Genomic DNA, 27995 nt, shown 5'->3' on the forward strand with positions numbered 1-27995 from the left:
GTTTGTAAATGGGGAGGGGAGGAGGGGGTGAAGGGAGGGCAGGGACAAGGGGAAAAAATGAGAATCAAGACCTATTATGTAAAGGTACAGAATCCCAATGATGAATGTAATTGTATTGTATACCTAGATTGTACCAGTAAACTCAATAAAAAGAAAAGATATCAGGAAAAATGTCTTGGGTACAAGGAGCTACTGGCATTAAACAATATAAATGGACTACTCAAAGAACAGTGGACTTGAGCACTGGCCAAGTGTCCCACTCTTTCATGGTGATCCCAGAATGTCCATATCCTCTCTTGGAAAGGGACCTGTTAACAAAGTTGGGAGTCCGAATTCACTTTAAACTGGAAGGTGCCCACGTTCTTGATAAGACTGGAAGGCCTGTCCATGTATTGACTGTTCAACTTGAGGATGAGCATAGACTCTATCAAACACCCATTTCAGGCTCATTAACCCAAAAGGACATTACTTTCTGGCTTGAAAGTTCTCCCCAGGCCTGGGCAGAAACAAGAAGAATAGGACTGGCCAAACATAGGGCTCCGGTGTTCATTGAGATTAAGCCTGGCACTGACCCTGTTCGGGTCCACCAATATCCTATGCCTCTCACATCTCAGCAAGGCATAATGCCGCACATCAGAAGCTTGTTGAAACAAGGAATACTGAGGACATGCCAGTCAGACTGGAATACCCGCTTGTTGCCTGTAAAGAAACCTAATTCAGATGACTACCGGCCAGTCCAAGACCTACGAGAGGTAAATAAGAAGGTAACTGACATTCACCCTACTGTGCCTAACCCTTATACTCTCTTGAGCTCATTACCTCCCTCCCGCCAATGGTATACAGTATTGGATTTGAAAGATGCTTTCTTCAGCCTTCCTTTGGCCCTTAAAAGCCAAGCCATATTTGCCTTTGAATGGCTGGACCCAGATGAAAGAATTAATGGACAATTAACTTGGACTAGACTGCCCCAAGGATTTAAAAACTCACCCACCATCTTTGATGAGGCTCTACATGAGGACCTGGGTGGGTACCATCAGCAAAATCCTCATCTAACTCTGCTCCAATATGTAGATGACCTTCTCATTGCAGCAGAGACAGAGGAGGCTTGTTTGAAAGGAACAAAAAAAGTGTTGAAAACCATGGGAGACCTTGGGTATCGAGCATCAGCTAAGAAGGCTCAAATATGCCAACTCGAGGTAAGCTACCTGGGCTACAAGTTAAAGGCAGGACAGAGATGGCCATCAGAAGCCCGAAAGGAGACAGTGCTCAGAATCCCTCCTCCAGACTCTCTTCGCAAGGTAAGGGAGTTCCTGGGGTCGGCTGGATTCTGTCGCCTATGGATTCCAGGATTTGCAGAATTGGCCAGGCCCTTGTATGTGGTGACTAAGGGCCAGCAGACCTTCCAAGGGACAGAGACTTTACGTGAATCTTTTGAGAAAATCAAAGCCGCATTGTTGAGCACACCTGCTCTGGGCTTACCGGATGTAACCAAGCCCTTCCACCTATATGTGGATGAGAGCAAAGGGGTAGCCAAAGGAGTTCTGACTCAACATCTAGGACCTTGGCGAAGGCCAGTAGCATACCTGTCAAAGAAGCTTGACCCAGTAGCGTCTGGATGGCCTCCCTGTCTGCCAATGATTGTGGCAGTAGCACAAATGGTCAAGGACACAGACAATTTCACTACGGGGCACCAAATGTATGTGACCACACCCCATACCACTGAAGGGATAACTTTAATCAGCCTCCAGATCGATGGCTAACCAACACTCGGCTGACTCACTGTCAAGGCCTTCTCCTTAATCCTGCCCGAGTTATTTTTCAGCCTCCAGCTGCCCTGAACCCTGCCTCCCTGCTGCCCAACCCGGACATGGATGCTCCACTACACGACTGCAGAGACATACTGGCCCAGGTACATGGCATCCGGGCGGACTTGAGAGACCGACCATGGCTAGATGCAGAATTGACTTGGTACACCAATGGGAGCAGCTTTATGCACAATGGACACAGGTATGCAGGGGCGGTGGTGGTGTCAGAGACTGAAATAATCTGGGCTGAACCTCTCTCTGCTGGAACCTCAGCACAATGGGCAGAACTGACAGCCTTAACTTAGGCTTTGACTTTGGGAAAAGGAAGAGAACTAAATGTTTACAGTTAGTAGATATGCTTTTGCCAGGAGAGGGGGCTATATACCAGGAGAGGGTATACCATATACCAGGAGAGGGGGCTATTGACTGCAGAAGGAAAGACTATAAAAGATAAAGAGAAAATTATGGCTCTACTAAAAGCCTTATGGTACCCAAGAAACTTGCCATAATCCACTGCCCAGGCCATCAAAAAGGTGACACGCCCACAGCCAGAGGCAACAATCTAGCAGATTGAGCAGCTAAAGAGGCAGCCCTCCATGCCCCCAAGATTTTAGCCTTACAACTCCCTGATCCAGGAACCCTAGCTCTCCCAGAAAAAAGAGAATATTCTGACTCTTACATAACGTGGGTGAAACAGTTACCCACCACTCAACTAGTTAAACGATGGTGGAAATTAAGTGATGGAACTGTCCTCCTGCCTGAAAAACTGGGGGATCACTTGCTCTTGAACCTTCACTGATCCACTCACATGGGAGAAAGAAAAATGCAGAAACTGATCCAGCGATCTCAAGTCAAGATACAAAATATTTCCACCAAGGTCAAAGAACTCGCCTCATCCTGCAGAGTCTGTAAAATAACTAATGGGGCGCAAGCTAAGAGCGATCCAGGCCACCACCTGAGAGAAACAGACCTGGAGCTTACTGGGAGATGGACTTCACAGAGGTAAAGCCAGGGAAATACGGCTATAAATATTTACTAGTATTTGTAGACACCTTTTCAGGATGGACGGAAGCCTTCCCCACCAAACATGAAACTTCTAAGATGGTGACAAAGCGACTGATAGAAGACATCCTTCCCAGGTATGGACTCCCGGTGGCTTTAGGATCTGATGACGGGCCAGCTTTTGTTTCTAAGGTAAAGCAAGAACCAGTCCAGGTATTGAGGGCCAATTGAAAATTACATTGTGCTTATCAACCCCAAAGTTCAGGACAGGTAGAAAGAATAAATAGAACCCTAAAAGAGACCTTAACTAAATTAACCCTGGAGACTGGCAGTGATTGGGTGTCACTCCTCCCCTTTGTGCTGTATAGGGTGTGTAACACACCCTCCAAATGGGGATTGACTCCATTTAAAATAATGTTTGGCATTCCTCCTCCTATCATTCCTAACCTTCGATCAGAAATTTTAGCTGAGTTTAAGGATTATGAATTGCTTAACTCTCTATATGGTATCCAACAGGTACATAAGGAAATCTGGCCCAAACTTAAAGCATTATATGAGTTGGGCCCTACTCCTACTCCACATGACTTTAAACCAGGAGACTGGGTTTTAGTGAAGCGACATCGATGAGACACTCTCGAACCTCATTGGAAAGGGCCATACGTGGTCCTATTGACCCCACCCACTGCAATCAAGGTGGATGAGATTGCTATGTGGATTCATCATACCCACGCAAAAAGAGACCCCAGCCCTCTGTTGTCGCTGAGACCACCATCTCATTAGAAAGCAACCAAAGATCCTGAAAATCCTCTAAAGCTAAGAATTGTCAGATCCTAATCTTATTAGTTTTAATAGAGTTAAGTCATGATAGCAATTGTCTAATAGTTTAAAATGTTGTTTTGTTATGGGTTATTGTGAGGCTTTTGTTACATTGTCCTTTCCAGACTTGCTTAGCTTCTGCCTAGTTTTCTTATTAGGATTTGTTTTAGGAATTAGATTGACCTCAGCAGCCCCCTCCTACCTATAGTCTTTCTTCTAGAATTTGCCTTGCCTTGATTTATTATTTTGTTGTTGGGATTTTGGCCACATTTGTCTGCTTGTGATTTGATATGCTACCCCTAGATAAAACCAGGGGGCCCCAAAATATGACATCAATACTTTGAAAATCTATGGCCATGCTTTGGATTTTAATCTCATTCCCAATGGGTCCTATTAATGGGGCAAGTCCTCACCAACCACAGAATGTTACTTGGGCAATTATCAACTCCTCTATGGGGAGGATTATAAATGCCACCTCCTCCATGGCACCCCCGAATACCTGGTGGCCTGATCTAATTTTTGATCTCTCTAATCTAGCTATTGAAACCTGGGATATCCTTGACTACAGCCCCGAGTTCAAGGGACTCCCTGAATGCTCTGGAGATAACACCAGATGCCCATTCAAATGGAATGGGGCCCGAGGGCCAGAGTGTAGTGACTGAATAGCTAGGTCAAAACTCAGGCACCATTCCCTATATGTTTGCCCAGGGGATGGAAGAACCCACCAAAAAATTCAAGAATGGGGGGGGAGACTTTTACTGCCGAAATGGGGGATGTGCATCTATGGAGATAGCCAATTAGATAATAAAAAAGGAAAATAAGGATTTAATATCTGTCACAAAAGAAACCTTGAGCTCCAGCTCAAGACCAGGTCAAACTATCTACGGGGCTTGCATATCATCATTTCAATGCAATCCTATCCGAATATCTTTTACTGACTTGAGTAAAAAGTTTAATGGGTGGAAAATGGAAAGGTCATGGGGGTTAAGATTAGATCAGTCTGGATATGACCAAGGGGTCCTCTTTAGCATCAAACAGACTATAGACCCAGGCCCCATGCGGACAATAGGACCTAACCCAGTTCTGCACCTGCCCACACCATGACCTGCAACGCTTGCACCATCAGCACAGTCTATAGCACCCATATCTTCCAAACCAAAAACCACCCCTGTAGCAGGCCTTACAGGAGAGACCATAACTGTGGCCCCCATAGCCTCTCTCCTCTTAGATGTTATGGACCAAGCCTTCTTAATGCTTAATAGTACTCAACCAAACATCATCCAAAAATGTTGGTTATGCTATGATATTATGCCCCCTTATTATGAGGAGATAGCTTATCAAGGACAATATAGTATTTCTGCTGACCATACTGGCTGTAGATGGGGACAAGGGGAAAAAGGGCAACTCACTCTATTATCGGTCACTGGCTCTGGAACTTGCTTGGGTAAAGTGCCTGACTCCCATAAACATCTTTGTAATCGGGGCCGGGGATTTAGCTCAGCAGTTCGGTGGGCTGCCTCATAAGCACAAGGACCCTAGTTTGATCCCCGATACCAAAAAAACCAAACCAAACAAAGCAAAACATCTTTGTAATCTGACAGATTCAGTTAATGCATCTTCCTATTATGTCCCCCTCAGCAACAGATGGTGGGCCTGATCTACTGGATTAGCCCCTGTGTGCATGGCCAAGTCCTGAATCAAGCTAAAGATTATTGTGTCCTCTCCTATTTCTGATGACTTGAATCCTTTATCATAATTATGATGAGTCCTTAGACTGCTGGGATAAAAAGCCACACCTAACCAAACGAGAACCAGTCACAGCCATTACTCTCACCATATTATTAGAAATGGGGCTAGTGGGAGCTGGGACAGGAGACACAACCATCACCACTCAACATCAGCAGTATCACAGTCTGAGGGTGGCTATTGATCAAGATATCGAGAGACTAGGGTCATCCATCACTAAACTACAAGAGTCCCTAAGTTCCCTAGCAGAGGTAACTTTACAATTTAAAAGGAGTTTAGATTTAGTCTTTCAACAACAAGGCAGACTGTGTGCTGCCCTAGGGGAAGAATGTTGTTATTATGTAGATCACTCAGGTGTGATCAAAGATTCTATGGCTAAAATTAGAAAAGGGTTAGAAAAAAAGGAAAAGGGAAAAAACTCAAAGTCAGAACTGGTATGAGAGCTGGTTCAGGGCATCCCCATGGCTAACAACGCTCCTTTCGGCACTGGCCAGACCCATATGCATAGGAATAACTCTGCTTATAGTTGGGCCATGCATATTAAATAAATTAATTGGTTTTATTCAAGAGTGAGTTAGTTCTGTTCATCTAGTGGTCCTAAGACAGCAGTATAATTATCTTCCCACCACCGAGGACCCTGGCGATGCCACCCCTGCCACCTCTGAATTATAAGGTCTCTTGTTTTATAAACCTCCTTTTCTTTCCCTTTTCAATAGGCTAATCGAGATGACAGAATGACCCTTCAGAGTGCACACCTTAGGCAGTCACTTCTTTAAAATAATAGGAAGATCACAACTCCACCCACAAGTCAGAGATTTGCTCCATCAAATCTACCCTCAGGAGTCACTTCTCTATTGTGCTAAACAGGTTCAATATATAAAAGGCTCCCAATCCACTCGTATGCAAGATGCTGCCTTACTCCCCAGATAATGCCCAAAACATATAAGAGAACAAAACCAAACAGCCTCCAAGCCTGATTGGGCACTTGGTGGCATAAAATATATCTGGTTTCCCCCACAACTAGCTACCAACTTATTAGTTCACCTGTTTTGTCATTCCCCCACAGTGCCAAGAGGTTCACGTACCCGTTTCCAGGAGTCACTGCACCATGATTTGTTTCAAGAGTCACTCGATCATTACCAGTTATATTGGGTTATTGTATTCCTCGACTCTTTAGAACCCTATGCTCTAAAACTAAGGGTCTCACCAATTTTTAGTACTCTCCTATGAGAATTCAGGCCTAGATATCTAAGAGATAAGCCTAATTTTTGGAGTTGCTGTCCACCTAACAGATATACCCTTCTTGTTTCCCCGAGACCTCTCCAGGAGCTGGCAGCTTGACAATTACTCGTTAATGCCAGACAAAAAGCTGAGATTAAACTAGAGGCCCAGCAAAATTTAGACTGGCATCACAGACATGAAACCAAGCCACAGGGACCCAGAAAATCTTCTCCTGCCTTAGGTTCCACGATGCCCCTGCTCAGCAGGAAGTAGCCTAATGAGGACGGCGCCCCCTGTTCCCATGATTGGGTCCCTTAAGCCTCTGGAGAAGGGGGGAATGTAGAAACCAAAGTAACTCCATTTTAAGACAGAAAGCCAGCTCATGTACGATGTGAATCCTAGGTGAACTCAAGCAAGAATTTGCTTAGTTGAGATAAGGCAAGGCCGGATGGCTGGGAAAGGGAACCATAAAACTTGTAGAGATGAAGAGACAGGAGGTTCTGTATAGATAAGAGAAGCCCACCACACTCCTGAACACACTGACCTCTTCCTGAACTGGCCCTCTCCTCAGCCTGAAATAGTTTTCTTCCCACTTTTGCAAGTGCCCTAGCAACACCCAATAGAAATAAGAAGTAGAAGATAGCACCAATGAGAAAGAGAGGATTTCAAGCCTCCCAAACTCTATAAAATTATGCCTTAGGAGAGGGTTGGGCTCTCGGTACAAATCCTATGCGTTAGTGAGGTCCGAGAGTCCAGGCTCAAGCTTGCAATAAACTCCTCGTGTATTTACATGGGACTCGACTCCTTGGTGGTCTTTGGGGACTTTGCGATCTGGGCATAACACTTGCTTGGCACAGACTTGAACTTGGAGTTTGGACTACCTTGCTGCTGTGTGGGGGTTGGGAGGAGCACCGTATATCATCAGCAATACTACACAGATCTTCCTTTTTTTAATTTTAATCCTAAAGGACAATACTTCCCCTAATCTTGGGTGTTGGGATGGGGCACAACAGGACTGTGGGATAAACTGGAGAAGCCACCCACTGTGCAGAAAATTGAGGCAAATTAGTTCAGGAAGTTGCTCTTTCAGCCATTGAGAGGGATTTATCCAGCCGCCCCCTAGGCCCAAGGCCAATAATTATAAACACAGATTAACAGGCCCACAAACAAAGACACAAAACAATTACATTAAATCACAGTACACTTTCAGATTTATAGTCCAAGTTAGATTAGAGTAATCCTTTTCCTCTAGTTTTTGGCTTATAGCCATAAATAATCAATTAGAATTCTCCCTAGGGGGTTCCAATTAGCATTCTTACTGTTATGTAAATTATAAAGGAGAGCTCTTATAATACCTTTATTACTTTAATACCACAGAGTTCTGTTAGTAAGAGGCAAAAGGAGGAAAGGATCTAAAGTATGGAGGGGGCAAGGTAGAGAGGAAGTTGAGTTCTGAGAAGACCCAAAAGAAGGATCATTAAAGACTCCAGTTTCAAGATTAGGAGGTGAAATTTTTTTTTTTTTTTTTTGGCACTACCGGGGATTGAACTCAGGACCTTGCACTTGCAAGACAGGTGTGGTGTCACTGAGCTAAATCCCTGGCTGGAGGTGAGAATTTAGAAAGGCCCATGTGACAATGACAATCCTTTTGCAGTTGGGGAGCCTCTGGCGAGGTCACAGAGCCCTGTGTGCCAGGAGTTTTAGAGCTTTTACCCTAACTGTGATAGAGGAGGTCCCATTGTAATTTAGTGTTAGAATTTAGAGTCCCATCAAAGAGGCCAAAGTTCCTGATCTGAGGATTTTATTCAGACTAGGCAGTTGTGTAGGAAAATGAGACATTTTTTGGAGAACTGGAGGATCAAATTTAGAGCAATTCTAAAGAGTACAGTCCAGGTGAGTTAGGAGGGACCCACCATGTGGTGCTGTGTCCACCTAGTGTTAGCCCTAGAGGGTGACAGACCCCCCACCATCTGCAGAGGGACTTGCATGCTACAGTCTGGGGCATCCTCCAAGAAAGAGAGCCTCCCATCCCAAATCCTGAAAGTGAAACTCCATTGATACCAGGGACAAGCTGGGGACCTTGCACTTGCGAGGCAGGCAGCGGAACCACTGAGCTAATTCCCCAGCCAGACTGGCTATATTTTTTTAAATGACAGGAAAAATCTCTTCACCCTCTGTAAATATAAGATGGACCACCACCTAATACACTGTTACCGCTGCATTTGGATACTGACTACATGGAGAAATACTCTATCCAGCCTGCGTGCTGTGTTAGCAGGGCCTGCCACAATCTGCTGTTCTCTCTGTTGTTGTGGGGTTTGGTTACATCCTGGGGTCCCATCAGTGGTGATGGCCTAGGCGGGGGAAGTGAATGGTTTTACCCAGCAGGCCCGGCGCCGCTTCTCCCCCGGCCCCGTGGAATTTAAATTCGAAACTTTCCGCTACACTTACACGCTGGCGCTCCTGCTCACCGCCACACTCATCTTCTTTGCCATCTGGCAGGTTGCGGCATTTGATGAGTTTAATACTGATTACAAGAGCTCTATAGACCTGTGTGATACCCAGAATCCTCTTGTGCTTCCCCAGTTCCTCGTTCGTGCTTTCTCCTGTCATGTTTCTTTAAGTAGCTGAGCGGCTTCCTCTGGGTCTCGATATGTCCCTCCTGGCAATCACATTTGACCAGTGATGAGCAGACTGGGACTCGATGACCCTCCACCCATCTGGATGTGGAAGTTCTAGCTTACGGTGCAACTTAACTTTTTACCTTCTAAGATGTTTTTACCACCTATAGGGCATGATCTACGTTTTGGTGAGCTCTTAGAACAATACATGGTTAAGTGCATACAAAAAGCCACCAAATGAAGGGATTCTATCCAGCAAGACCTTGCTTCCAAGAGTAGCTGTAGAATCTAATCAGTTACTTAAATGTTGCCACAATTTTTACTTGTGGGAAGACTATTTTCATGTTATATTGGATAAAGAATTTAAGTGGGAAGGGCCAGCGTTTTAGCTCAGTGGTTCCACCACCGGACTTGCAAGGTAAGGACCCCAGTTCGATCCCCGGTACCAAAAAAAAGTTAAAATTTAAAAAAATAATAATAATGTAAGTGGGATTACTTATAAATTAATATAAAAGATTATCTCCAGCCGGGTGTTCTGGCTCATGCCTGTAATTCCAGGACTCGGGAGGCTGAGGCAAGAGGACACTGTGAGTTTGAGACCAGCCTGGGCTACATAGTGAGTTCCAGGTCAGTCTCAACTACATAGTGAGACCCTGTCTCAAAAAAGAAAAAAAAAAAAAAGATTATCTCTGGTATTCACAGGTTGAACTTGCACACTCCTTAAGGAGCAGGAACAGCTGTAATTCTTCAAATGCAATCCTTTGCATTAATTACTAACTGTCCTTAGTCCACAGGAAACTTTTGTTTACAGAAGCCTGTGGGGCTCATTTTGGTTCATCAAAATGCCATCTTATTAGAAATTAGTTGTAGATAATCAAGTGCTTCTGATGAGATGAAAATGTATGTCCGAGGCTGGGGATTTAGCTCAGTGGTACTGCTGCCTGTCTTGCAAGAGCCAAAAAAAAAAAAAAAAAAGAGAGAGTATATCTGACTTGTGGGAAACTTTGTTGGTTTTCTCATTTATCATACAGATGATTATATCTGGATACATTTCTAAAAAAAGAGTGGGATTTTTTTTTTGCCTTGACTTTATTATCCCTGTATTGTGCATGAATAAGAGATTATCTGTGTTTCTATCAAAATAACACACTTGCTTTAATTATTAAGCATAAGATTGAGGTGACATAATGCATGGAAAAGTTGAATTGGCTCCTACAATATAACAAGTCCTCACTAAGTATGAGGTTTGTTAGCCTATGTTTTCGATCTGCCAGCCCCAGGCTGCTTGGGCTGTGAGTGTGTATAGAGAGAGGAGAGGGGTCTCTTCCAAAGGGCTAGAAGTCATGCCCTTTTTCAGGCTGCATTCATAGGTAGGAAAGAATTTATGCTTGTCAATAGGAGATCTGACCTGTGCCCTTGGCTCCTACCAGGTAATCGTGTTTTCCTAGAAGTCTGGGCCACGTAGGGTGTGTTATGGGTTAGATCTAAAATGTCTGTTCAGAGGTGGGGCTTTGGAAGGCTGATTAGTTTATGAGAGTGCTATACTCATCAGTAGATTAATCAATTGATGAGTCTATGGCTGAATATATTGTAGGAAGGTGGTTGGAAGAGGTGGGTCACTGAGAGCATAACCTGGAAGGGTGTATTTTTGCCCCCAGCTCCTCCCTTCTCTCTCTGCCTCCTGGCTCCCAGATGTCAGCAGTTTCCTTATGCTAGGCCCTTTACCACGGTGTTTCTGCCTAGGAGCCAGCCAACCATGGACTGAAGCCACTGAAACCGTGAGGCCAAGTAAACCTCTCCTCCTTTAAGTTGTGAGTATTGGATATTTTGTTCCAGCAGTGGCAAAACTAAAGCAGATTTTGGTGCCAGGAATAGGGTCATTGCTATGACTGTACCTGACCATGTGGATCAGAAGCCTTTGGAACTGGTTTGCAGGAGGATTTTAGAAGGTTTGGAAATGCTGTCTAGAAAAGCCCTATAATGCCATAGAGTTGACTGTGATGAATGATTCTGGTTGGAGCTCATATCTGATAGGAATGCAGACAGTAAAGGCCAGGCTCATGAACTCTCAGATGGGAATGGCTGTCTTAGAACTGGTCTAGAGGCTATGTGTGTTTCGTTCTGGCAAAAAAAAAATTGTTTGTTTTGTCTGTATCCTAAGACCTTTTTGTGAGGATGAATTTAAAGACAGCTGACTAACTGACCTAGTAGAAGAAATGTCAATAGGCCCAACATTCATACTGCCCAACATTCATATCAATACTGCTGGCTGCTTTTAGCTGTATCTACAGTGAAAACCAGAAACAAACAACAGATGTGAAAAGCTTGCAGTTTCATCCAAAGGGAAGTGCAAAGCTGGGGACAAGGAGAGAATGATCGCTGAAAAGATTATTATTAAGGGCCGGGGATTTAGCTCAATGGTTCGGTTCTGCCACCTGCCTCAAAAGTGCAAGGACCCAAGTTCAATCCCCAGTACCAAAAAAAAAAAGATTAGCATTAAAAAGAAGCCGAAGCCAAAGCCAGGCATAGTGGTGCATACCTATAATTCTAGCACTCAGAAGGCTGAGGCAGGAGGATCATCATAAGTTTGAGGCCAGTATGGGCTATAAAATAAATTCAAGGCCAGCCTGAACCACATAGTAAGACCTTGTCTCAAAAAACAAAAAGGAGAAAGAGGAAGAAGAGGAGGAGGAGAGGAGGAACTTTGCATCAGGACAATAGGAAAGATAGTTTAAAGGGATCTCAGGAATTGGCGAGACCTCACACTTCACAAACTCAAGAGTATAAAAGGGTAACCTCCATTGAAAGACTTTGCTTTGAGCTGGCCAACTATGGAAACTGTGAGTAAAATTAAACCTCTTCCTTTAAATTGTGAGCATTGGATATTTTATCCCAGAAACAAGAAGGTGCACTAATGCAGGGTGGGAGAACCAACTATGTGATTTAGGCCTTGGGGACCCACAGTATCAGTTGATGTAGACAATCATGCCTACCTTGTAGAGATTTCAATTAAAAACTGGACCCAAGACCCTGGGGAGCCTCCAAGGTTGACCATACCCCATGTAAGCGCATATAAGTGGTCACACTTTGGCTTATTTTCTTCTCCTTCTCCTCCTTCTTCTCCTCCTCCTCTTCCTCTTCCTCCTCCTTTCTGGTGCTGGGGACTAAACCCAGGGCTTCTGCATGCTAGGCAAGTGCTCTAGCACCAAGCTACATTCCTAGCCCTTTCTATTTTTACTTTGAGATAGGGTCTCATTATGTAGCTCAGGCCGGCCTTAAACATGTGGTCCTCCTGGCTCAGCTGCCCAAGTAGCCGGGATACCCGACGTGCACCACCATGCCCACTGTTCTTCGGCTGATTTCAGCCTTCATCCTTTCCCTGTTAATAGACTGTATCTATGAATACAATAGATTTGGTGAGTTCTGTGAACTCTTCTAGTGAACAATTAAGTTTATAGGTGGTCTTGAAACCCTTGACCTTTCGGTGTCAGAGCGAGGGGTCCCATGGGCTATGTTCCGTCTAAATGGTGAAGCTGGGTAAAACCCTGCACACTGGGCCACTGAACAAAGGCTCATCGTCAGCACCTCCTGTGCACCATCCCAGCTGGAGGGTGGGAGCTGTCTGCAACCCTCCTGCGCACAAAGAAGCCAGGGTGCGGAGAAGCGGTGTGAGCAGAGGAGCCAGGACAGGCTCCAGGCCTGCCCGACTGCGCGGCTCCTTCCTGCCTCATAAGCCAGGACTGACAGGGAAAGGGGAGCACAGTTCTCCAGCTCCGCAGAGCAGGGTGGGCAGCGCTCCTGAGCACCTCTAGGACCTGATCCCAACATCCTGGTCCCAGCCTGCTCTGCTCTGTACTGGGGCTTGCAAATCCGAAGGTCCTCGGGGCCAGGCAGGCCACTAGAAGCACAAAGCGCAGGTGGGCTGCAATGGAAACCCAGGAGGAAACAGGTGCTCTCCAGCCAGCCTGCACCGTCCTGGTTGGGGGTTTGGTCGTTTTAAACACAGAAGGAGCCAACCAGACCTGGCTTCTTGTCCCCACCTGACGCTTGGTGACACAGTGTGGCCCTTCCCTCCCCCACTGCTTCACTGTCACCATGGTTCTCCGCAGCTCCGTAGTGCTCTGCCCAGGCCACTGCCCGTCCCCGCCACTCTCCCTGTCTGCTCCGCCACAGCTGGCCGTCCTCTGTCCAGCCAACCTCAGTCTTTCCTTGGAATTTCCCTCTGACCTTATACAATAGTAAGCAGAACTCAGGCCTCCTGACTACAGTGCAGAGCTTCCCCAACTCCTACTCCTACTGGGCTTTTCCGTGGCTGCTCCAGAATCAACTAATTCTCATTTAGATGATCGGTCAGTCAGTTAATTAACCTGACGTACTGAGCGTCTTCTCTCTCTTAGGCCCTCTTCAGGCATCAAAGGAACCCTAAGCAACGAGGGTAGGTTCTTGTCCTCACCGAACTTAGGGGCCGTCAGAGGATGTGCTGAAGATCACACTAATGGATACATAGTTATACTTAATAATAAAGGCTATGCATGCATGCATGTCTGTCATCCCAGTACTAAGGAGGCTGAGGCAGCAGGATTGCTGTGAGTTCAAGGCCATACATAGCAAAACCCTGTCTCAAAAAGAGAGAGACAGAAACAAAGGAAGGCAGGCAGGCAGGAAGGGAAGCAGGAAGGGAAGGAGGCAATGGGGCCTCTGTGGACAAGTACAATGTGCTCTAAGGGGACGGGGGCTCAGGCTGGGCTTCTAGGTCTCCACCGCGCCCTCCTCTTATGAATAGAGATAGGAATTAAAGCTCCTTGCTCCTACCTGGGTACACAGGAAATGCACAGTGAACATTAGCTTGTTACTGTTTTTCTTGCCACCTCCTACCACTTAGCAAAGGGCAGGCGTCCCTGGAAGTACAGGGAAGCCTATGGTGACCTCATCTGTTTGCTTAGCCTCTGTCTTAGTCCATGAGGAGACAGCCAGAGAAAGGAAAGAGCTACCCGTTCTTTGCACCCCACTCTTCCCAACATGCTGCCAGACCCTCACAGATGCCCACACCGACCCTGGCCACAGCCATGGACACAGCTGCTAGTACAATACCCACCCTGCAGCTGGGGAAAGTGAGAGCCACAGAACAGGCAGTAGCCGAGGGCAACACTGAGATGAGAACCCAGAGGAGCTGGGCCCTGGACCTGTGTCCTTCCTGCCACCAGCAAGTGGCCAGAGCAGCCAGTAGTTGAGTGCAGCAAAAACAGAATAGCAACACACTGGCACGCACGCAGATGCCCCACAGCTGAGACTTATTTAAATAAACTACAGAGGGCCAGGGATTTGGCTCAGTGGTTCCACTGCCTGCCTCACAAGTGCAAGGACTTGAGTTCAATCCCCAATACCAAATAAATACATAAATAAACTGTAGAATAGCCAGCTGGGCACAATGATATACACCTGTAATCCCAGCACTCGGAGAGGCTGAGGCAGGAGGATCGCTGTCAGTTCGAGACCAGCCTGGGCTACAGAGTTGAGTTCCAAAGCAGTCTGAACTACATAGTGAGGATCCTGTCTCAAAAAAAAAAAGTAGACAAATGCTTTCCAAAGCCAAGCATGGTGGCACATGCCTATAATCACAGCATTAGGGAGACTGAGGCAGGAGGATCACTGTGAGTTCGAGACCAGCCTGGGCTACATAGTGAGTTCCAGCTCAGTCTCAACTACATAGGGAGACCCTGTCTCAAAAAAAAAAAAAAGACAAATGCTTTCTATACTCCCATTTGTGTGTGGGGTGGGGGGGGTGTTTACCATAAAAAATGTATATCTAAAATTATTACAAAATGAATGTGAAGCTCAACTCACAGATGTGCAAGAATCAGAGCATCTGTTAATTGCTTTAGATCGAGCTTCTGCCCAAGAGCCCTCCCACCAGGCTGCCAGGGAAGCCAACCTCAGCTGCACTCCATGCCCCCCAGGACCCGGTCAGGAGCGTGAAGTCCTTGAGTCCCACATAGCAGCAGGGCAGTAGGCAGAGCAGAGAGAAGCAGCGTCACTGGATTCTGCCACAGCCCACCAGGGCCATCAGCAAGGAGGGTGCCGGGCCCTCTGAGGCTCGCCAGCTCCCCAGCTCAGTACGCTCAAGGAACCCCACAGCCCTCTGCCTCCTCTCTCTGGGATCAGGTTCCCTCTGAGCTCCGGCTCCTCACCAAGCCGCACATGGCAACCAGAGTGGGGGAGGAAGTGGGTTACCTGTGTGCTCTGCAGGTAACATCTCTGCTGCTCCCCACTCCGCGACGTACCTCCCTCCAGGCAAGAAGCTCCAGACCTTCTTCAAAGACTCTTTGCAGTTCCTCCTGTTAGTCATCATGCATGGATGTTACAGGAACGTACGTAATCCATACATATGTGCTGTCTGAGGGTGCACACTGTATGCTATTGCTACCCATAGTCCAGAGCTCTACAGACAAGTTTCTCTTGCTTACTGTTCTTAACTATCACTAAAATGCATGAACATCTCACTAATGATAGAAGTACATGCAGCTGCAAGAAACTTCCTACCCGACTAACCACACTGGGGCTTGTTTTCTGAAGCCGGTGGAGCAGCACTGATGCAGCAGCTCCCGCTGCATGGAGGAGCCTCACTTTTCCTTTTCTGAACCACCACCCTCACCGTGTTGGTTTCTCTCCCAGCTTTGTTGCATCACTGTCCCAAGATGACTGCTGCAACATCAGCATCATTTTGTGTTAAGAAAAGGGGAGCCCAGGGGCCAGGATTTAGCTCAGTTGTTCTGCCGCCTGCCTCACAAGTACAAAGTCCCAAGTTTGATCTCCAATGCCAAAAAAAAAGCTTCATCACTTCTCAGACTTTTGGCTAAGATTAAGTGTAGAAAAGGGAACTGGGGTAGTGTGTATTTATAAATCCAGCATTCTTGGAGGCTGAGGCAGGAGGGTTGCAAGTTTGAGTCCTGCCTGGGCAACTTGTGAGACTTGCTCAAAATTTTAAAAAGGACTAGGCATGAAGCTCACTGTGAAGGCCTGGATTTAATCCCTAGTACCACAGTCAATCATCAAATGGGGGAATCACCAGCGAGCACCTTGTAACAGGAAAGCAGACACTTTTGTGGAAAGGTACCTCAGCATTTCCAGTTCGATCTAATAAGCCCGCTGTTTTCTGGAGCCCCCTCTAACTCTCAGGGAAGCTGCAAAGTGACCAGTTTTTCCAGACTTTGTGATAAAAAGGTGGAAAAGTGGGGAGGTTGGAAATGTCTATTGGTTAAACACATTGTCCATGCATGAATGCATAGGGCTTTATAATTTACAAATCAGCTACTGTTGCCTTTTTTTTTTTTTTTTTTGGTATGGGGGATTGAACTGGGCACCTTGCGCTTGCAAGGCAGGTGGTGGAACCACTGAGATAAATCCCCGGCCCTACTGTTGCCATTTTATGGAAACTGCAAAGTCCAGAGAGATCAAGCAACCTGCCTAAGGTCACACAGCTAGCGTGATGTATACAGAACTAGCTGAGCCGGGGGCTCATCTCAGTGGACCACTTGCCTCTGCCTGGACAGCACCCACAGCCTGGGTACAGAGATGCCCAGGACAGGCAGGGCTGGGGCATTATGAAGGAATAGCAGGCCAGGCCTGGGGACAGGGACAGGTGTCTGGGGACAGAGTACAGGTCCTCAGGGACAAGGGCAGCTCCTCCCCTACCACAAGTCAGCACACAGAAGAGCTGGAGTCTCGGAGGTTACAAATGTGAGGGCGGGAGTGACAGGGAAGAGGAGGAAGAGAGGAGGTGGCTGAGAAAGGGCAGGCGACGGGTAGTGGAGGCGGAGGAAGAAAGGGGGTGGAGGACAAGGAGGGGACAAGCGGGAGCCACAACGCTGGGCAGCAGGAGACAGGGGACACCCAGCTGACAGGCCGACTGGGCTTTGGGGAGGGCGGGGAGTGGGTCAGGCCTGATCGTCAGCCCCAGCCCCACCTCGTGGACCACCAGTTTCGAGAGTATGACGAAGGCCTCGCCAGAGGAAGAGCAGGCCACGGAGACAGAAGAAAGGCCCCTGGGGTGAGGGACCAGGCAGCTTCTCAGAGGAGGCAACCCCTGCACCGGGCCCTTTGGTCCATCCAAGCGCTGCCCTAGCCCAGCCCCTGGCCTGTATCTATTGTTCAGCCTATGTTTGCTGAATGAATCATTTGAAAGCTGTAGAGCAATGAGCCTATGTCACTCGTATAAATGCACAAAGGTCACCAAAGGTGAAATACAGAAAGCAAGGAAGTTCGTGTGTCCAGCCTGCCCCGTGGAGCTGGGTCTCTTCATCTGGGAGGCCCAGAGGACAAGGGCACCCTCAAGACCTGTTCTAGCAGCGACAGAGGCCTCCCTCAGCCACTGCCCCACTGTAGGTGCCCGGGCCCTGCCTGCCCCAGCTGCTCCCTGCAACTTCACCCAGGGAAATCATCCTAAAATGACCACTGCCCTGTGACTGCAGCTCAAAAGCCCCCAGGGCTCCCACCCTCAGCCCACACCTTCCATGCTCCTCCCTGGCTCTAAGACCCTCTGTGTCCGTCTCCTTCCCAGGGACCATGGGGCCCCTGCCCGCCATCTCTCCCAGCTCACACTTTCCTCCCCACCCACATCCTCCCCACACCCGGCCACCTCGCACTTCTCATGGGTCCTGGACCTCCTTGTGCCTCCTTTCTGCCCGGGGCTCTGTCACTCTGGGGGCCCAGCTCCCCCTGCTCATGCTCCAGAATGTCCGCCCTCCTGGCCCACAGGTGGCTCCTCGGTGGCCCCACGGGCCCCTGTGCTGCCTCTCTCCCTCCCCGCACTCACCCCACAACCCATCTGTCCCCTGCACCCGAACTGTGTCCGTGCCTGCTTGGCTGCCCACAACTGAGGCGGGAGTGGCCCTCGCTCACGACCAAGTCACCCAGGGAGCCAGGAGCTGACGCGACCTCTTGAGTGCCTGCTGAATCTCACTCTGCAGAGGCCGCTTCCTGGACACAACAGCCTGCGTCGGAGCCAGGACCGGAGAGGCCACTGGAGCCCCACAGTTCCCACGGTGTGGTGGAGCCAGGCTGGCTCGGCGATGCCAGGGCACGAGAGCCTCCCCCGGTACATGGGGCCTGGGGTTCGGTTGCATCTCCTCTGCGTTCTGCAGTGCACCTGGCTCAAGGCAGGGGACGGCGCCCACTGCAGGGAGGTGAGGGTGTGACTGGGTTCTCCCCACAGACAGCCAGTGGCAAGAGGGACCCTGAGAGCAGCCCCTCGGCCACCTCTGCACCCCACTGTCTCCACACTTACCTAAGGGACATCCACCTCCCTCCTCCCAGCACCTTGGTCGGCCCCTCCTTCCTCCTGACCCCCATTCCAACCTCTCGCTGACCCAGAGCCCTGACTTTCCAGTTCCAGCCCTACACTTAGGGCAGGGACACAGGACGTGGAAGGCACACACAGTCGTGTTTATTGGGCAAAGTCTTAGAGACTCGGTAAGGCACGTGGTCCAGGAAGGGGCCAGGTGGGGAACAGTGGGCTCAGTGCTGGGCACCTCAGTGCTTGCTGCCCTCTGTCTGGCTCTGGGCGCCTCCCTCCTTCAGCCCCTCTCCTGGGCAGGGTGGGGGCTTCAGTCCTGAGAGGGGGAGTGTGGGGGACCAGGGGCAGGAAGGGAAGAGGCAACTCTGCGGTGGCAGGAGGGTGGGGCTCAGGGGTGAGCCTGCTGCTCCTCAGACCCGAAGGCACTGATAATGAGGGACCCAGCTCTGGGGCCAGTCTTGTAGGGGCAGCTCAGCCTGGCTGACAGGGTATAGGGAGCAGGCAATCGGCTGTCATTGAGCCCAAGATACCAAGTGGTCAGGCTGCAGGGGCTGCCTCAGCTGAAGTCGCGGTTGGGCAGGAGCAGGGGCGCCACCAGGGTCCACAGGTAGAGGAACAGCCCTGCCCAGCTGGCGCAGATCTTGACCCACACAGCGGTCCACGTGCTGATCATCTTGTGCATCTCGCCGGGTCTGGAACACACCGTCTTCCTTGTGACCTACGACCTACACTGGCTCTCACCCTAGAACTCTAGTCCCAGTCTCTGATGTTTTGGCCACTTGGCTTTGCGACCCTGGACAAAACATCATACAACAGACCTGACTCTGACCTCAATTTTGATCTGTTTCTTTCTGGACAGGGTCTCGCTGTGTAGTTCCAGCTGACCTTAAACTCATTATGTAGTGGAGGCTGGCCTTGAATTCAGAGATCCTCCTGCCTCAGCCACCTGAGTGCTGGGATTACAGGCGTGTGCCACCATGCCCAGCTCTCAATTCTGACCTTGATCTGGGGCTTAGACCTAGAAATTGTGACCTCACTCCTGCTCTCTTAATTGGGTGATCCTAATTGTTGGACCTCATCTTTAGTCCCTGACTTCGGGACCCCGCAGCTCCTGATCTTAGTCCTTATCTCTCTAATACTGACTTTGATCCTTGTTCCTATAACCCAGGCTTAACTCCTGAACTTCACCACCCAAATCTTAACCCCCTTGACCCTGCCTCTTCTGGTTTCGTGGCCCCCCAAACCCAATTTTAACCAAACAACCCAGCCCTAGGGTGAGTGTGAGTGTGTGTGTGTGTGTGTGTGTGTGTGTGTGTGTGTGTGTTTTCACTAAATGACTGCTACCCAATAGTCCCCAATTAAAGAGTCAAGCTGAGACCCTGCATGGGCCCAACCCCAGCCCTGAGCCTCACGACTCCTATTCTTGACCTTGTGGCTTTGATTCTGAGCTCCACACTGTAATCCAAACCTCCAACCATGAACCCCAAATGTGACTTCATGATCCACTCCCGATTTGCAAACCAGTGGCCCTGCACAGGCCCAGCCCCTCCTGAGACGCCCCTCGGTCACTTTGTGAAGGCGCCAGGAGTTGAGCAGACGCTAAGGCAGGGGCAGGGCCAGGGCGGGCTCTGTGGAGGGTCTAAGACCGACCCCAGCCCCCAGCCGGAGCAGGTCCGGGCCTCAGGGGGGCATCTGCACCTTGGGCCACCCCTGCCCGCCAGAAGCACACACCTGTACCAGTTGGTGAGTGTCATCATGATGTGCAGGGAGGCCAGCACCAGGCAGAAGTGGAAGAAGGAGTAGCTGTAGGTGACGCCGTCCTGCTCGTTGTCAAACACTCGGCTCTCGCAGGCGGCCACCTGTTGCTGCTGCTGTTGCTGTTGCTCCAGCCCAACTGAGCGGTCCTCTGTCTGCATCAGGCTGTTCACCTGCCGGTGGTCGGAGGAGCGCACGCTGGGGAGAGGAAGTGGTGGTCAGGGCCGCTGCTACCGAGGTAGGAGGGTGGGGAGTGGTGGTGGCCCCTGGAGCCACGGCACTGGTCACAGTGCTGGACACTGATGGTCTCAAAGCCTCGAAGGCCAGCACTGGTCACAGGAGGCAAACTGTTTTGATTCAACCCTACGCCAACTCCCTGTGTGACCACGAATAAACACTGAGCCTCTCTGAGCCCCTCATTCCTCTTCTGTAAAGCTGGGAATAACAGCATGACTCGCCTAGGATGCTGGGAGGACGATGTGAAGATCCAAGAGCTGTGCCAGACACAAGAAGAAGCTAAACAGTCACTGTGGCCGGGCACAGCACAGCACACCTATAGCCCCGGCTGCTCAGGAGGTGACAAGTTTAAAGTCAGCCTGGGCGACTTACTAAGACTCTATCTCTGAACAAAAAATAAAAATAGGAAGCACCCCTGGGTTCAATCCCCAGTAGCCCCTCACAAAAGTCACGATTATTATGATTGTTCGCTTGTCATTTCCACAAACATATTTGAGTCCCTGGTACTGTAAAGCACCAGACCAGGTGCTGTGACAATAATTAATAAGGTTAATAATTGATAACACTCATTTACCATTAACTTTAGGTTTTATTAGTCTTTGGTAATTTATCTTATCAACTGCCTCCCTCCGGGTTTACACTGAAAACAGAAAATAGTCACAGTTATGCTCGTATGTCACTGGTTTCTATGATGACATTTTGAGGTTTTAAACAGAATTTAACAGTCCGAGATAGATACAGTTTTGAGAAACTGGCTAAGCTGCAGGGCACTCTGACCTCCAATGACTGTGGGCATCGGGCCACAGGCGCTGCCCCTGCCTCGCAGTGGCTTCTGACTCTCCGCTGCCTGAGCTTTAGAGCTTCTACGCCACAAGCAGCTGCGATCCAGGGACTCTGGGAGGACTGCAAGTTCAAGCTCGGGCAATGTGGTAAGACTATGTCTCAAAGAATCAGAAAAAGAGCTGGGGATGAAACTCAGTGCAAAGGGCCTGGGTTCAACCTCCAGTTCTGAAAACACACAGAGGAACAAAACAAGCTGTACTGTGGGCACACAGCGCCCTGAGCTGCCAGAAGAGCCCCCAGGGTGACTGCGGGCCGAGGAGGTTCGAGAGCGAGGAGCTGAAGAGTAGGGTTGGTAGGGACAGGGAGCGACCGAGATCCGGGTAGGAGGAGGGCTGAGCCAAGGTGCCCTTGGGAGAGCACAGGGCGGCGCACAGTGCGTGTGGGGCTCTGTGGCAGCCAGAGTCGGTGTAAACAACAATCAGACCGAGTCAGGGTCCCGAGAGGACAGGGCAAGGTCACTCAGCGGGTAGTGCAGACGGTCAGTTCCTTGCTAGGTCTTGTACATAGCGACCTCACACCCTAACCCCCCAGTGAGGTAGGCACTACTTTTACCCCTGCTTTCCTGGGAAGAAAATCAAGGCCTAGAGAAGTTAAATGACTTCTTTACGATCATCCAGCTAGCAGGCTGGTGATGCCAGTCAAAGGCAGGTAGTTTGGGACCGGGGATTTAGCTCAGTGGTTCCGCCGCCTGCTTTGCAAGCGCAAGGACCGGAGTTGGATCCCTGGTACCAAAAATAAAAAAAGGCAGGCAGTTTGGCTCCAGAGTCACACTGATAAGCACTCACTAAGATGTCCCCATGAAAACGTCACAGTGCAGTCAGGCATGGTGTCACACAACTGTGATCCTATGCCCTCAGGAGGCTGAGGCAGGAGGATCACAAGTCTGGAGGCCAGCCTGGACAATTTATTGAGACCCTGTCTCAAAAAATAAAAAAGCCAAACACACCTGTAATTCCAGTACTTGGGAGGTTGAGATAGGCAAGTTCAAGGCCAGCCTGGGCTATAGAGTAAGACTCTATCTCAAATAAATAAATATTAAATAATCTTTTTTTTTTTTTTTTTTTTTTTTTTTTTTTTTTTTTTTTTTTTTTTTTTGGTACCAGGGATTGAACTTGGGACCTTGCGCTTGCGAGGCAGGCAGTGGAACCACTGAGCTAAATCCCTGGCCCCTACATAATCTTTTTTTTAAAAAGCTGGAGATGCAGGTTTCTGCTTTTTTCCTTGGACTCAATGTTCAGCACCTCAAAAGAAAAAGTCATTATGGGGCCAGGGATTTAGCTCAGCGGTTCGGTGGCCTGCCTTGCAACCACAAGGACCCCAGTTCAATCCCCAGTACCAAAAATAAATAAAAAATAAAAAGTCATTGTGTCACTACGTGATCTTCAGCAGCACAAGCTACCTTCTCTCAGGGGAGATTATGGGATCATAGCCACCTCCCCCACTGTGAAGATCATCCTCCTCCTCTTACTGAGGAGGAAACTGAGGCTCAGAAAAGTTAAGCCATTTATCCAAGGCCACACAGAAGGTGAGAAAGAAAGCCTGGGCCTGCTGTTTCCTGTCCAAGCACCTCCCTGACCCCACAGATGCCTGCACCCCACTGAGCTGGCCTGGGTGCAGCCCCCTCTGCTGCCCACCAGTGCTGAGCCCTCAGAGGGACTTGGTTTCCTCACCAGCACAGGCTGGAGCTGGACACACTGCCTGCCAAGGCACCTGTGAGTTTGCTGCCCAGCTCCCAGGTCCTCCCTTCAATGCCAGCTCTGGGCCCCTGCTGTGACCTCCCCAGAGCCCAGAGCCGCATACCTGATGAAGATGGTGCACAGGATGAAGAGGATCAGACCCACGATGCTGGGTGCGTCCCACCACTGGGTCTCGTAGCCCTCGGGGCCGGCCAGCACAGTCTCATTGCTGAGCTGGGTCAGCAGGTGTGGGTTACACTTCTGGTCTGGGGATGGGAGCACTGTCACCCTTGGCCGGAGACAGCCCAGAGCACAGCCAGACAAAATGACAGACAGGCAACTCCCGCCCAGACAACTCCCCCACCTCCCTGAAGGGCTGAGAGCCGGGACCCGTGGGAGCCGGGAGGTCCCTGTCACCTTGAGGGTCCCCACCCTCGGCCAGCTGCTTGGAGGCCATACCCGAGCCCTTACTCACCAGGGACGTTGGACAGAGCCGACCAGGTAACAAACATGGTGTACAGCGTGACGACCGAGGCCTGCAGCAGACCCGAGTTGGGCTGGGCTTCCTGGCAAGAGCCATTGGTTGCTAAGACCCTCGCTGGATGGGGACATCCCACTCCCACCAGCCATCAGTGACTCCTCTGAAACCCGACCCAGCCAGGCCACTCGCCACCCAAAAGTAGAGTTATCTTCTTCACCTTTACACCCCTGGGGTTATCCCATCCCTCCCTTCCAAAAGCCCTCTAAGGGTGGCATCCAGGAATCAAAGCTTCCCTGTTTGCCCAGTCTCACCTCCACTCTGCCTCCTCTGCCCACGGAACCTGCCAATGCTTCTCCCACCCCAGCCCCTGCCCTCATTTCTGGTACTGAGGCTGAGCTCAGGGCCTTTGCACTGAGCTACATCCTAGGCCTTTTTAAATTTTGAAACAGGGTCTCACTAAATTGCCCAGGTTGGACTTCAACTTGCAATCTTCCTGCCTCAGCCTCCCAGTATAATGAGATGACAGACGTACCCCACCATGCCTGGCCTGTGACTCTCTTCGACATGTTCCAGGCAACGCTCTTTTGTCCCCAAACAGCACCTCCCATGAGGCCCCGGGAACCCCAGTTCCATCAGCCCACTCCCTTTTAGCCCCTACCTGCTTCTATTTTCCACGTAACACTTCATACCAAAAAGTAGCTCACCTGGCCTTGTGCCCTAGTGCTTGTCCTTCCTCACCCCTCGCCATGCTCTTGAAAATATGAGGTGAAGCTATGATTAAGAGCACAGGCTCAGGAGCAGCCTGCCTGGGCTCCAATCCCAGCTCTCCACGTGCAGCCACATGACCATGGCTAAGTTTCTACTTCTTTTAGCCTCCCTTGGTGCATCTGCAGGGTGGGGATGATGACTGTGTGTGGGCCAAAGGACACAGGGGACACAGCCAGGAGCTGCTTGCTGGGTTATCGTTCTTCCTCTTCCCCTCATAGTTTATCCCCAATGCGAGAAGAGGCCTGGTACGCAGCAGGTGCTCAAGAGGACTTGCGGAAGGAACCCCGACTGCGGTGTGACTGCACAGCCACCACCGGCTCCGGGCTTCGACTTTCTCACCCGGAAACGGACACTCTGAGCAGAAGGAGGTCCCTGACTTTTCTGCTGGAGACCACAAGGGCCCTCTACGCTCTCCGGGAGACCTGTACAGTACAGACCTGAGCAGGAAGTAGCGCTGGATGGGGAGGAGGCTTGGGCTGCTTCTGAAGGACACACGGTTCCTCTGGGAGCACCACCCACCGTCTCTGGGACAGCACGCTTCTGCCCTTCCCAGCACGACTCCCTGGCCTTTCCTAATATTCTCCTCACTTGCATGAAAGCAACAAATGATAGCATCCATAATTCTAAGGCCTCCCAGCTAACTGGGTTTGTTTTGTTTTGTTTCCCTCCTGGTACTGGGATTGAACTCAGGGCCTCGCATTTGTGCGACCCAGCTAAATCCCCGGCCCCTCCCGTACCTATCAGCCAGGCTTTGCTCCAAGTGTCAATCCTGAGAGTAACCAGGTATTATTATCACTAGCCCTGCTTTACATTTTCACGGAGAGGGGCACGGAGAGGTTAAGGCGCTCCGCCGAACACAGCCAGCGTGCAGATGTGAGAACTGAGCCTGGGCTCGGGAGGCCATGTGGGAGCCCACACACAGCCCACGCCCTGGACAGTCAGTCCCGGTTCCTACGAGAAGGAAGTGCCACGCGCCGGGGCCGTGGCACGGGCAGCTCACCTGGACCTTGGGCAGGACGGCGACGATGGAGACACACACACAGAAGACGATGTTGAGGCCGATGAAGATCTTGCCCTCGTGGCAGGTGCCGGGATGGGTGTAGTAGATGAAGAGCAGCGTCACAGCCCCGATGGAGAGAGCGTAGAAGAGCAAGGTGAAGAAGAAGAGACCTGGGTGGGAGGTGCGGGGGAGGCCGGCTCAGGGGGCAGAAGGCACAGGAGCCTGATCTCTCGGGGGTAATAAGCTTGGGGACCCGATCGCTGGGTTCCCTCTGGGCCTGTTTCCTTGCTCCAGCAGTGGCATCAGTGTCTTCCACCCGGACCTCTGTGCGCTTCTGCCCAGTTCTGAGCTGAGATGACTCACTCGCCATACAGAGGGGACCCAGCATCAAAGCGACGGCCTCAACAGATAAGTGAAAAGAGCCAGGACGGAGGGAGGTGTGAAGCCCACGCCAGCACCCAGCTGAGCTTTCTTCTTTATGTAGGCACAAGGACCCCGAGCCTGCACAGAGCCCATCCCGCAGCGGGTAGGGGACCAACCACCAGGTGTCCCCGGAACTGAGTTTGGGCAGCGCCTGAAGGGCCTCACATGGCTGGCTCTGTGCGGCCTCTCCTCCGCTCCCTGTGCACACACCCCTCTCCCACCCTGTCCACCTCAGCAGGTTCAGCTCCTGCCCGGGGCTGGGGATGGCTCTCACCAGCCTCAGGCTCCCTGGACCCCTCAGGCCCCAGAGGACAGGCCGGCCGCACTGACCTGCGTACCAGGCTGGAGAGTCACGCTCCTCAGCCTTGCCCAGCCACCGCTGGTTCCAACAGTGCGCAAAGTCGATGAGCAGCAGCAGCTGGATGAGGATGAAGAGGAAGGAGCCCACGACGCCAAAGTAGAACCAGACTGTGGGGGTGGGGGTGGGGGTGAGGGTGAGGCCAGACCTGCAGGCCCTGGAGTCCTGGGACAGTATGTGCCCACGGTCGCCCCTTGGACACATCTATTCAGTCGCCACTGCGCATGCCCTGCCCTGGGGACACTGAGAAGAAGCTGAGGCCACCCTTGGGGAGTGCCAGCCACGCAGAGATGCACAGTGTGGCACAGGATGGACAGGGGCCAGGAGGGCCCCTCACCCTGAGTGCCCAAAGCCATGAGTCCCAGCACCAGTGGGTGCCTCACAGCAAGGGACAGCAGGCCAGGGACAAAAGCAGTGCCCCACACTACTCCCGCCAAGACCCCGGCCCCACTGCCCTCCCATGCCACCTACTCTTGGAGAAGGAGCCATCAGGGATGTAGAAGGCACCCACGGTGATGCCCACAAGGATCAGGAACTTAAAGAACCAAAACCTATGGTGGGGCGGGGAGACAAGAAAGTTGAGTGGAGGCAGGGCCACCAGATGCCAGGTCAGGGCCCAGAACCCCCACCCCAAAGAACAGACCTGGGAGAGGAAAGGAGGGATTTTCTGATGGGCCCAGAGGGGCAGCAAGCAGGGCTGCCCAGTAGTAGCCGGACTGTGTCACCACACACGGTGTGACCTTAGGCATACTGTGGCATAGCCGAATGCACGGCCCCTGTGCTGTGTCCACCTGGAACCACTGGCTCCTGAGGCCAAGGGCAGGGTGTAAAGATCCCTGGAGAGAGGAGAGGAGAAAAGCTCCTGGGGAAGGGCACAGGAGGGTCCCTCCCTCACCCATTCTGGATGGCGGCCCGGGGGTCGTGGCTGCTGCGCACACAGATCATGAGCAGGGTGAAGAGGAAGAAAAAGGCGGCTGTGGCGAAGCACATGCGGTAGGCAGCCCGGAAGCCCAGCAGGGAGCCGCAGTCGATGTGGCCCTGCAGGATGCTGGAGGTCTCGGCCCCCTCACACACCCAGGGCAGCTGTGGGAACAGAGAGCAGCGTGACTGCCTGCCTAGAGCCCTCGGGCAGCTCCCTGGAGACCGGGATCGGTCCCCGCTTGCCCCCAGTCTCCTGGGGTCGCCCCAAGGCCTCGGTGCCAAGCTACACCGTCAAGGCAGGGTTTCCCTGTGTGGCCATCACCCACCGCCCGAGTGAGAGCCCCTGACAGGCTTGGGGGAAACAGAGAGCGTGAGGCCTCCCCGCTAGCCGGGAGTGAGGTCTGAGAGCCCCCATGCCCACACGCTCCCCAGGGGCCCACACACATGTGCATCAAGAAGGCACAGCCCTGTGCCAGGCTGTGAGACACTGGCATGAAGGGGAGTCAGGACCCCCAAGCGACAAGTATAGGATTGTCATGGCTCGTGTCTAGATGCCCCCAGCAAGCCTCATGCTGCCTTAGGTGGGGCTGTTTCAGAGGTGGCTGGATCTAGAGTGTGTGATGTATTCATGGTGGGGCTGGGCCCGAGGGCACTGGGATTAAGGGTGTGAGTTACTGTGGGCTAAATCAACCTTTCCCCCTTTAATTTTGGGTGTTGGGTATTTTGTCTCAGCAATGAGAGAACAAAAACTACGATTTTCCAAAGGGATTGTGGCTGCCCTGCTGCCCTCACCTTGTGGAGCTGACTCTCCACGCCAGGGCTCAGCATGATGATGGACACCAGCACTCCCAGGAGGAGGAAGCTGGTGAAGACCAGGCGGGTCACGGTGGAGTTGTGGCTGGAGGGGCAGCAGGAGCACAGGATGCAGGGTGCAGAGCCGCAGAGGCAGGAGGCCTGTGGGGGGCAAAGGGACATCAGGCACACCTACTCCCCCGAAGCACACAGCACCCACCCCACCACCTGCCTGCCC

The 27995-nt window shown here is 50.9% G+C and overlaps 1 protein-coding gene and 1 pseudogene across 1 annotated transcript; one reads left to right on the top strand and one right to left on the bottom strand.

The window, feature by feature from the left end:
• The first annotated feature begins 1944 nt into the window (after nt 1–1944).
• LOC117287312 lies at nt 1945–9411 on the top strand (annotated as a pseudogene).
• Nucleotides 9412–18635: 9224 nt separating this feature from the next.
• Serinc2 (serine incorporator 2) lies at nt 18636–27919 on the bottom strand. The gene is made up of 9 exons (XM_010621606.1): nt 27758–27919; nt 26940–27127; nt 26516–26595; nt 26017–26154; nt 25264–25433; nt 23490–23580; nt 23139–23280; nt 20235–20456; nt 18636–19195 (listed from the first exon to the last, which is right to left on the bottom strand). The coding sequence occupies exons 1-9, from the start codon at nt 27791–27793 to the stop codon at nt 19060–19062; spliced, it is 1203 nt and encodes a 400-aa protein (XP_010619908.1). The 5' UTR covers nt 27794–27919; the 3' UTR covers nt 18636–19059.
• Nucleotides 27920–27995: the final 76 nt, after the last annotated feature.

Source organism: Fukomys damarensis, unplaced genomic scaffold, assembly GCF_012274545.1.
Source record: "Fukomys damarensis isolate Sample0158 unplaced genomic scaffold, DMR_v1.0_HiC HiC_scaffold_23, whole genome shotgun sequence".
Lineage (NCBI taxonomy): Eukaryota > Metazoa > Chordata > Mammalia > Rodentia > Bathyergidae > Fukomys > Fukomys damarensis.

Excerpts from the sequence above, each read along its gene's own strand:
- Serinc2 (XM_010621606.1), bottom strand. The coding sequence starts at position 27,793 with ATGCTGAGCCCTGGCGTGGAGAGTCAGCTCCACAAG. Across the intron at positions 23,581-25,263 it reads CCGTCCTGCCCAAGGTCCAG|GAAGCCCAGCCCAACTCGGG; the intron begins GTGAGCTGCCCG and ends GGCTCTTGCCAG. Across the intron at positions 20,457-23,138 it reads CTGTGCACCATCTTCATCAG|CGTGCGCTCCTCCGACCACC; the intron begins GTATGCGGCTCT and ends TCCTCTCCCCAG.